This window comes from Brassica napus, chromosome C4, assembly GCF_020379485.1.
Source record: "Brassica napus cultivar Da-Ae chromosome C4, Da-Ae, whole genome shotgun sequence".
Classification (NCBI taxonomy): domain Eukaryota; kingdom Viridiplantae; phylum Streptophyta; class Magnoliopsida; order Brassicales; family Brassicaceae; genus Brassica; species Brassica napus.
Window position 1 is genome coordinate 17,912,334 of NC_063447.1, and position 10,597 is coordinate 17,922,930.

General features: G+C 38.4%; 3 protein-coding genes across 3 annotated transcripts; 1 reads left to right on the forward strand and 2 right to left on the reverse strand.

The window, feature by feature from the left end:
- Window positions 1-941: 941 nt before the first annotated feature.
- On the forward strand, window positions 942-2,047 carry LOC125585449. The gene is made up of 3 exons (XM_048754519.1): window positions 942-1,195; window positions 1,310-1,429; window positions 1,683-2,047. The coding sequence occupies exons 1-3, from the start codon at window positions 1,175-1,177 to the stop codon at window positions 1,797-1,799; spliced, it is 258 nt and encodes an 85-aa protein (XP_048610476.1). The 5' UTR covers window positions 942-1,174; the 3' UTR covers window positions 1,800-2,047.
- A 455-nt stretch (window positions 2,048-2,502) lies between these two features.
- Window positions 2,503-3,251, reverse strand: LOC125585448 (glyoxylase I 4-like). Its single transcript, XM_048754518.1, has one exon. The coding sequence runs from the start codon at window positions 3,216-3,218 to the stop codon at window positions 2,706-2,708; it is 513 nt and encodes a 170-aa protein (XP_048610475.1). The 5' UTR covers window positions 3,219-3,251; the 3' UTR covers window positions 2,503-2,705.
- Window positions 3,252-9,912: 6,661 nt separating this feature from the next.
- LOC106356623 lies at window positions 9,913-10,597 on the reverse strand. The gene has a single exon (XM_013796353.3). It carries the CDS (start codon window positions 10,420-10,422, stop codon window positions 10,075-10,077), a length of 348 nt encoding a protein of 115 aa, XP_013651807.2. The 5' UTR covers window positions 10,423-10,597; the 3' UTR covers window positions 9,913-10,074.

Below are 10,597 nucleotides of genomic sequence, written 5' to 3' on the forward strand. Positions count from 1 at the left end.
AGTAAAAAATGTATCTTTTTAAAACAATTTTTTTTTCCAGGACATACATCTTTTAGGAACGGAGGGAGTATTTAGATGGCCAACATATTTCTCTAAGAATTCTAAAAGTCATTTTAATGATGACACGTTACTAAAAAAAATGTTGTAATATTTTTTAATTAATATATAAAGGATTGGCTGCATGTCTTGTTTCTTTATAAAGAAATCACTGGTGCATGTATTTATGCAACTTAATACGCTCATTCGTTTTTAATACATCTTTAATTCGTTGATTAAAAAATGAATCGTGAATGTGTGTAACTCCTAAACCATGGACTGTAATTTGTAACATGACTGTGGAAGTCTTGGACCAGTGTGACGTGTTAGGATAGGCCCTCCAAATAAATGAGAAGTTTGGCCACTTGTCGAGGTGAAAATAGATTGAATACTCACAAATTTCAACATATCTCAAATTTTATATCAACTAAATTGAAGTATTTGGAAAATTATTGATGTATGAGTATGAGTTCCACTTCATTCTTTCTTTTTATGTATAGAGAAATTTGTCAAGAAAAAGTTGTCTCTCCAATTTTTATGAGAAACAAATTCACCAATTTTTATTTATTTATCTAATTCTTCAAAAATAAAACTTTGTTCATTATTTATTTTTGTATCCATCAAATGGTAATCGATTAAAGTCTAAATCTGGATCTATTAGATTTAAATCGGTTTACCAAAATAATAACAAAAACAATTTAATTAATATTAGAAAAAATATAAAATAATAAAATAAATTTAAAAATTTAAACAGAAAATATTATATAAAGTTTTAACATTAATTCTGTTAACACAGTAAAGCATATTTGTAAAATATCTGAAATAACTTTTTTTTTGTTTAACGGTTTGACTTTAAATTTATTTTTCTCTTAAAATGTATCTAAACTATTTTGACTCCTCCGTATAACTTATTGTTGATATGTGGTAAACAAAAAAAAAAAAACTTATTTTTTGATATGTATGGACTTTGGAGAAGCTTTAGTTGCTTTAAATCAAATCGGCTTAACCCATACCTGGCTCACTCAATCTGCCTACCCGTGTTCGTCATCCTCAGATTCTTTTCTTCAGGAGAGAAACTAACAAAAAGAAAAAATCCCTTTTCCTTTCCGAGCAAATCAAACCTAGGTTGAGTTTAACCATGATCAGCATTCTCGCTCAGGTTATCCTCTTTCATCTCTAAACTCCTGGTTTTAATGAATCGATTTTCATTGCTTCGAATCTATTCGCTCTATTGTAAATGTGTTGTTGACATTCGTATCTCTTCGTGTATAAGGAGCGTCTTCTCGGCTTCACGCTGGGTAGCGCCTTGACCGGATTCATCGTTCTCGAGCAGCGAAAACTCATCCATGAATCCGTCGCCGATCGTAAATCTCAATCCGTCGATCAATCTCAGGTTGTTATCCTCTTTTTTTTTTTTTGAGTCGAGAATCTATTCTGTCACAAATCCCTAGATTTTATTCAATTTCACGATTGATGAGATTCTCGGTTCCGGTTTAGCTAACCAATTTTGGAACTGGAGAAGGCTAAATGTTGTTTTAAGGCATCTGATATTAGAGTCTAGCTGGATTTGTAGGTTTCTGGTTATAGTTTAGAGATCATACATTAGGTTGCAATTGTAAGTTAAAAAACGTGGGATGTTTTTGCAGGTGAGAGAAGGCATATTCGGGAAGAAATATCGGATGGAGTTTGCATCTGTGTGGAACAAAGCTGTGGACCAGACCTTTGAACCTGCCATTCAATATCTTAGCTCTCGTAAATGGTAGAGAGAGACATGGATACCAACATACGTTTGCTCAAAATGTTGAAAACTTTCCACAAGACTATTGTTCCCCCTGTTTCTCTACGTATTGTTGGTGTTATTCTTTTCAGTTGTGTGATGTTGTCTTGAATACACTAGTATTCCTGTTTTGCTCTACTTTTCTTGAGCAGAGTGTTGTTGTGCTTACTGAAGAATATCTTTTGGTTTGTTATTGGTTGTTTGGCTTAATGATTGCTGTGACAGTTCCTCCCATTTGTTTTGTGTTAGATTTGATTTATAATTGGCAGGTTAATGAGGATCAATATTCGAGCATGCCGTAAACAGTCAAATAAAATTAGAAACAAGCTTCAAGAAAAGTGAAGCAAATAACAATCTTGAATCTAAGCTATATGGTGGCTCCATCATGATATCAGCACAAAAGCCAGGCTGAAAATAATTGGAAGGGTATGATCTTTACCGTGCTTGCGTACTAGTCCAACATCTTTCAAGGAAAGGTGTGACAACAGTCGATGAGCCTGTGGAATTCCCCAGTATCTCTGAAATTACTTTTAATCTTTCAAACGCTCACTGTTAGGAATAGGGTTAAAAGCTCTGGGTTCTGGCTTACACTTGAGGTTATGCTTATTGTTTATGTTTGTGTCTTGGTTCATTGATACTAACGGTCACGACATTAACTAAGAAATGGTAGTTGATATTTGCTAGCCTGTGATAATTTCTTGTTTTGATTCTCATTCCTGCCAGTTCAGGGTTTGAAGAAATAGCAAAAACTCAAACACGGTTTCTAACGGTCACGACATTAACTAAGAAAGCAGTAACTTGGGACAAAAACAGGAACAAGTACAAAACAAAAGGAGTCCAAGTAGTATTAAGAATTGGTCTGAGGGAGCCTAGTATCATCTGCATGGTCCGACTAGCCAGGGAGAGAAACAGGAGGCGCGTGCCGATCTCCCGGGAGACGTATAGCATCAGCTGAATCACGCGGTTTAAGCTCAAGATTCTCGCAGTTACAAATCTCGACCATGAAACCATCGGGATCATTAAAGAAGAGCTGGTCGATAGCCGCGTCTTCCTGCTCACCTACCGTCCTCTTGATGTACTTCACATCCACTTCCTTGAGCCTCTTCTCCAAAGCTTCCATGTCTTCGCACTGGAACGAGATGTGGTTATCCATTGGGTCTAAATGCTCCGTGTTTGAAGGTAGCTTTTCTTCGTCTTTAGCCTGCACCAAATGGATCCCAACACCGTAGTTGAATAGCCACGCACCGTCGAAGTCTAGGGACGCGGGACGCTCTGTCTCCACGAACCCCAACACTTTCGTGTAGAACTCGAGAGACTTTTTGACGTCTCTGCAAAGTCTTGATACATGGTTTAACGCCATCAATGGCGGCTTTGATTCATCGCTTTTATTCTTCTTCTTCTCCATTAGGTTTTGAGAAATTGCTTTGTCTAGAAGAAAGAACTACCTTAAAAGCGGGAGTGGTCGAGGGTTGAAAGATGGACACGTGATAGGCGGCTGACTAGCGAGCTTACGCGTGTGAGAACACATTTGCTCACGTGTCACACTCTTCAACTTCACATTATCATCTGTATTGTGTCTGTGTTGGGCCCAAATTGAAGATTGCTTGAACCTATTCTCTCTGTGTTTCTACTTTCTTTAACTGACAGATTGTTATGTTTTAGTAGAAGTTTTAGCAAAGCTTGTTGTTGTTTGGCTTTATGATCGAGATGCTCTCTCACCATCCATTATATCATGTTATATATTATTAGTCAAGTACTTTTTTGTTAATATAAAACAATTTTTAAAAAATGTTTCCCTTGTTGTAAACTTAAGGATTTAGAACTGTAAGTTTATGTATATTATTAATGAATAAGTGTTCCTTTTATATAGGGGTTACAATAGAGATAAATGAAAATACAATAATAAGAAAGATTACAAATCATAAATGAATTAGGAAATTGACAAGTTGTAGCCGCCTCTTTCTCCTCTCCAAGTCTTGCGGTCGCCTCTCTCTCTAGGGTTGGACCATCTCTCTCTCTAAATGTATGTGCCGGTTATGGACCGGACCGGTTATGGACATCCACTAATTGATTTATAACACTCTCTCTTGGATGCCATAACCATACATGGATTGTAATACGCTTAATGTTGTCTCATTAAAACCTTATCAGGAAAACCCAGTGAGACAAAACCATGATGAAAGAAAAAGAGTACAACACGTACTACTCCCCCTGATATGAACCTCAGTGGAGGTCCTTCAGCCTACGCATCCCAATCTGATGCGTGAGCTTTCTGAACGTGCAGGTAGGAAGTGCCTTGGTGAATAGGTCAGCTGAATTGTCACTGGATCGTACTTGGACGACCTGAACCTCATCGGCTTTCTGAAGCTCGTGAGTAAAGAAGAACTTAGGCAATATGTGCTTCGTCCTATCACCTTTTATGTAACCGTCCTTGAGCTGAGCAATGCACGCAGCATTGTCCTCATACATCACGGTTGGCTTTTTGCACTCGGCCATCCCGCAATCAGCTCGGACGTGTTGGGTCATCGACCTCAAACAAACACACTCGCGGCTGGCCTCATGTATGGCCAAGATTTCCGAGTGATTAGATGAAGTGGCCGCGATGGTTTGTTTCATGGAATGCCATGATATGGCTGTACCTCCATGTGTAAAGACATATCCTGTCTGTGATCGAGCTTGATGTGGATCTGATAAATAACCAGCATCAGCAAAGCTAACTAAACCATCTTTGTTATGGTTAGTATAATATAGACCCAAGTCTTTCGTTCTTTGCAGGTAACGAAGAACATGTTTGATCCCATTCCAATGCCTCTGGGTCGGACAGGAGCTAAACCTAGATAGTAGGTTCACGACAAAGCTTATATCAGACCGTGTGTGAGTTGCCAAGTACATTAAAGCTCCTATGGCACTGAGATATTGCATTTCGGGACCTAGGTCATCTTCATCGTCCATCTTGGGACGGAATGGGTCAGTGTCCAGACCGAGAGGCCTCACGACCATGGGACTGGTCAGAGAATGGCAATCGGCCATATTGAATCCCTTGAGTACCTTTTCAGTGTATGCCATCTGATGCACAAGGATCCCATCATTTATGTACTCAAGTTGTAATCCCAACATAATTTTGTTTTCCCGAGATCTTTCATCTCGAATTTTTTCTTAAGGTATTCAACCGTTTGGGAAATTGTATCCAGAGGTTCCTAGGATATTCAGATCATATATTTCGATGATTATCAATATTGTTCTCGAGAACTTGTTGTACATTCAGCTCAATACCCTCTAGTACTTTCATTATCCAGTGGACCATATAAATATGCAGTCACTACATCAGTTTGCTGCAAGTCTAATTTTCTCTCTTATATAACCAGACTTATGAGAAATCTTAAAAGTAGTTGCATCCACCACATGAGAGTATATCTCCTCATAATCTATTACTGGTCTTTGTGAGAATCCTTGTGCAACATTAGCTTTATATCTCACGATTTCTATTCCTCACAAGACCCATTTATATCCACTGGTTTTAACATCATATGGCGTCTTAATCATATGGCCAAATACGTCTTTCTTCTTTAAACTATTTAACTCCACGTTTCCATTCAATCTGTTCTACGAGTGCGCACTCTTATATTGACGTAGGTTCATGATCTTCACTTATATTCATAAATTCAAGTGCTACCTTGTATCATCTTATGTCGACATTCCTTATTGTGTTCCATTATGTTCCAGACATGATATAATCGATTGAGATTCATTATTATCAGAACCTTTAATACTTTGCAGCTTGGCGTCCCAAGCTACATTGTTTGGTACCTATACCTTAGAGCCGGCCGGCCTTATCTCTATGTGTGGGATGGTTTCCTTGACTTCAGATTTGTTTTATCATTCTATGCACCTTTCTCTTTTGTTTTCGAGGATTCTTATCTTTTTGAACTTATTGGTCTATCTTGTATAGACTCTGTAGCAATTTGACTGTGTCTCTATTGGACATCAATTTAGTTGGTGCTTTATAAGATGGTTTATATATGACTTAGTCATTCTTTTTCGGGTCAGCAAATGTGTCTGGCATTTGATTAGATAGCTTTGTAAATGTATAATCTTTGGACGTCTATTTCACATTATTTAGTCAGAGGATCTTGCCAAGACAATGATGGTAGATGCCATTCCGTTTCTCTTACCAGCTTATTATTTTCTCCCCCTAATGTTGGATAGTCGGATCCATTAAACTTTGCAATCCGTGTTCTTGGCCACTAAATAGATCACCCATATTTGGCTCAAGGTACTTCATTATTTGTGGGAGATTCATATCCAACATATATCCCCATCCTCATCCTCTTCTAAGGATCCATCTTAGACGGCACATATATTTGTGGTGGCTTATCCAAATATCTCAAGATGTTATATGTCTGGCTCATGACCCGTAATAAATTTGAGATGGGAATATCTATGCTCACTTAATAGTCTGATGCTTATTAGTTAAGATGCATGTAAATTCGTGTGTCCCCAAGCCTTGGACTGAGAGTTTGGACCTATGGGTGATGGCTAATACAGATTTATAAAAGGATTCAGCCAAGCTATATATAGTATGGACATGTGCGGATTTGTCCTCACTGCCCCCTCATGGACATACTATAATCTTTAAGTGCTTTGGGACATCATGGCCTAATGAGTTTCTCTTGTGTTCATGCTACACACGTGAGATTCTATGGGATAACTCTTTGTGCCCTTTCCAATATCAATTTCGCATCATGTTTTGGACCAGGATGGCCAATCCGGTAATACCATAAAGTGTATAATTTCGTGGATAAACCATTCTGGTTACCATGACTATTGCCTCTATCATACTGATCTTGGCATAGTCTAGATCAATAGAGAATGCATGTATGGTTTTTAGGATTCATTATGGCATTGGGCGATTTTATACATACACCTGAAGGAACTCTTTGTTTTCTTCGCTCATTGTTTCAATATGGAAAACATTCATTCTTATATCTCTATATAATCTCAATGGTTTTTTCTGGGTGAATATAAAGCATCTAAATGCTTGCCCTTATACATATCTGGTCATAGCCCTTAATGTGTACCATACCCGCAAATCATATTGGCGTTTTCAAAAAAATCATCCATTCCTTTTATTAAGTTTTAATAAAACAAGTTCATAGAAATGAAAAACATAGAAATGAAAAACATCAAAACAAAGAACATAGAAATTTAGATTACAAATTTTGAAATCAATCTTCAGTTTTTTTTTTAAGACAATCTGAAGTTTCATAATCCATAAGATTGTCCTTCTCATGATTGAAGTCATTTTCATCATCTTGGTAAGTCATATGGGCTTCAGGATTCTTCCCTTTCAAGCTCTCTTGATAGAGGTCAACTAGATGCTTGGGAGTCCTACAAGTCTTAGCCCAATGATTGCTCATTCCACATCTATAGCACACATATTTCTCTGATTTAGTCGAGTGTTGGGGTTGGAATGAAGATCCACGGCCACGACCATGGCCTCGTCCAAATGAGCCACGGTCCCGTCCATGGTCTCGACCATTTCCTCGCCCACGACCAAAGGATCTTCGACCGCGGCCACGTCCGTTCGATTTGTCTCGTCCACGGCCATGCTGGTCGTTTCCTTGGACGTGGTTGGACTCTTTATTGTCCTCTGTAGCGTGTGCATCAGGTAATGGAGCTGATCCAAGTGGTCTCATCTGACTGTTTCTCATTAGTAATTTATTGTTCTGCTCAGCGAGCAAGAGACAAGAAATAAGATTAGCATAGGTTTTGAAACCTTTCTCTCGGTACTGTTGTTGTAACAGCACTTTGCTTGCATGGAAAGTGGAAAAAGTTTTCTCAAGCATATCCTGTTCCGTAATTCTTTCACCACACAGTTTCATTTTAGAAACAATCTTAAATAGTGCAGAGTTATATTCGTCCAAAGACTTATAGTCTTGGATCCTCAGATTCGTCCAATCAAACCGAGCTTTTGGTAAGATCACCGTTCTCTGGTGATCATATCTCGATTTCAATTCATTCCAAAGATCTAGTAGATTCTCAATGGTTAGGTATTGATCCTTGAGACTCTCAGCTAGATGATGATGAATGATCAAGATGGCTCTGTAACGATCCTTTTCATTGGCATTATTGTTCTCGGTGATACACTCACCGAGTCCCTTGGATTTCAGGATGATCTTAGCATCGAGCACCCACTGAAGGTAATTGTCTACAGATAGATTTAGGCAGCGAAATCAAGGTTGTTGATTTTCGACATCTGAAGTTATAGATTTATATTTTTAGATCTTTTAGGAATAGTTTTTAATGTTTAAACGATTAGGGTTTTATGTTCAAACAATCAAACAAGCCTCCACAGCCAAGATCTATGCCTCACGGCCAATGAGCAAGCCGCACGGCCATGGATGCAAACTAGTTCGTTTTTATGCATTTAGTTTGTCATGTAATTGCAATCCTAACATGGTTTGTTTCTATCAGTTCATGATGCAATCAAAACAAGAAAACCTATCGGCCAAGCAAAGATCAAGCCACACGACTATTTGATTCAATTCAACACCATTCCTAGAATAAGTTCTAAGTGTAATTGCAATCAATCAATGTGATTAAGTTAGGGTATGAATGCAACAAGGCCATACGACCACGAGTATGATCAAGTCTAGAACAGTTTAACCTAATATGTAGTTTCAGATTTTGATTTTAAAATAATCTAAACTAGGTCATTAGGGTTTTAGTTTAAACAAGTCAAACAATCAGATTCGAGTTTGAACAATCCTAACAATAGTTCTAGGTGATCAAATCAACCAATCAATGTTCAATTTCAAACAATCAAAATCGATTTTCAGAATTAGGGTTTTAGGGTTTCGATTTTATTAACAAGCAATTTCAATTTCAGGATGATCAAATTCAATCTCAATCAATCATTCAATCAGTTTTAATTAATCAATAGTTTTTGAATTAGGGTTTAGGGATTTCAAAAATTTGATCTTAGATCAAAGGGATTTGATTTGAGATTCAAAACCTCTAAGGTTTTGATTATAATTGATCAATGGATCAATCTCGATTTTTAGAGTTTGGGGATCGAACTTATAGAGCTTCGATTTACTCGCTTAGGGATTGATCTATTATCATATGACTTTCATCTTAGAGATTATATTTTAGTTCATTCTTTACAATCAACCAAATTCGATTCATTATGTTCTTAGAATTTGAAATACCTTTAGTTTAGTTGTTTGTAGAAACCGGACCACCAAGAATGAACCTCGAGCTTAGACACGATCGGGACGCGAGCTGGCTGGGACGCGAGCTGGCTGGGACGCGAGCTGGCCTGGAACACGAATGGATTGAGGTTGGAGACGCGAGCTGCTTCTATCGGATCGCGAGCTGTCCTTGATGTAGGATGGAGCTGTGTTCGTCTAGGATCAGGAACACCTTGGGGCTGGATCTGATCAGGTGGACACGAGCTGTAACGAAGTCGCGAACGGATTAGGGTTCGTCGGTATCGTCGGGTTCGGATTAGGGTTCCAAAGCAAATCGGCACGTACTGTATCTGTGCGTGAGGGCGCGTCAGTGGTCAGATCGACAAGAGGTTTGCACTGACTGATTCGTCTCGGTCAGGGCTTCGATTTGATATCTTGATCGTTTTCTGGGTCTTCACGGTTTGGAAGAACGACCTCTTCGAAGTTTCGAGGCAGATTCCTTTTCATTTAGGGTTTTAGGGTTTTAGCGATTTGGTTTTAGGCTCAGGGTGTTAGAGGCTATCGTGCTGATAACGTGTTGTAAACTTAAAGATTTAGAATTGTAAGTATCTGTATATTATTAATGAATAAGTGTTCCCTTTATATAAGGGTTATAAGAGAGATAAATGGAAATACAATAATAGGAAAAATTACAAATCATAAACATAAACGAATTAGAAAATTGGCAAGTTGTAGCTGGCTCTCTCTCCTCTCCAAGTCTCGCAGCCGCCTCTCTCTCTCTAGGATTGGACCGTCTCTCTTTCTAAGTGTATGGGCCGGTTATGGACCGGGCCGATTTTGTACATCGACCAATTGATTTATAACACCCCTAAATTTTTAATCAAATATAACTTAGATCCGTAGCCAAACAGTCGAATACGTGTTCTGCTATTAACCACTGCATATGGAAATCTAAATACAAGCTTCAAGAACAGGTAAAGAACAAACACACATATCAACTCAAAATCTAGCTATATAATCTATCATAATCTCAGGTTAAAACACTAGGTTGGATGGAACTAGAATGGTTCACATCACCACGGCAAACACAATTCCAAAGATGATCCCGACCACACCACCAGCTCCAATTCCGCTTCTGAAACCAATTGACATTGTTGCTATCTCGCTTTGCTGTGCTTTTTCAGAAGCTCCTTGAACCTTTGCAGACACTGGGAGAGGTGAGCAGCCGGATTCAGCGCAAGGCTCTAAAGTTGCATCCTGGTTTTGTGGTTTCGCGTGAAAGAAGTCAAATGCAGAAGGTGAAAACGCCACTGGGGTCTCATAAGCCAACCCGTGAGGAGCTCGGTCTTGCGCTAAGGCTCTGTTTGTGATGATTAGAGAAGAGAGGAAGAAAACGAGGCAAGTCTTTGTATTCATTTTTCTCACTCAGCTTCAATTTGTTTGATAAGAATGAGAAAAGGCTTATAAGTCGTTGAGCAGGTGGGGGATAGTTTGGTGTGTTTGTTGAGACTTTGATATAAGGTTTGGTATTTATAAGGTGATTGTGAAATGAAGTGGTTGTTGCTTGGGATTAGTTTTGGGTGGTGAAAAA

Coding starts and splice junctions, on each gene's coding strand:
- LOC106356623 (XM_013796353.3), bottom strand. CDS start 10,422: ATGAATACAAAGACTTGCCTCGTTTTCTTCCTCTCTTCTCTAATCATC.
- LOC125585448 (XM_048754518.1), bottom strand. CDS start 3,218: ATGGAGAAGAAGAAGAATAAAAGCGATGAATCAAAGCCGCCATTGATG.
- LOC125585449 (XM_048754519.1), top strand. CDS start 1,175: ATGATCAGCATTCTCGCTCAG. Junction 1,196..1,309: donor TGATCAGCATTCTCGCTCAG/GTTATCCTCTTT, acceptor TTCGTGTATAAG/GAGCGTCTTCTCGGCTTCAC. Junction 1,430..1,682: donor AATCCGTCGATCAATCTCAG/GTTGTTATCCTC, acceptor ATGTTTTTGCAG/GTGAGAGAAGGCATATTCGG.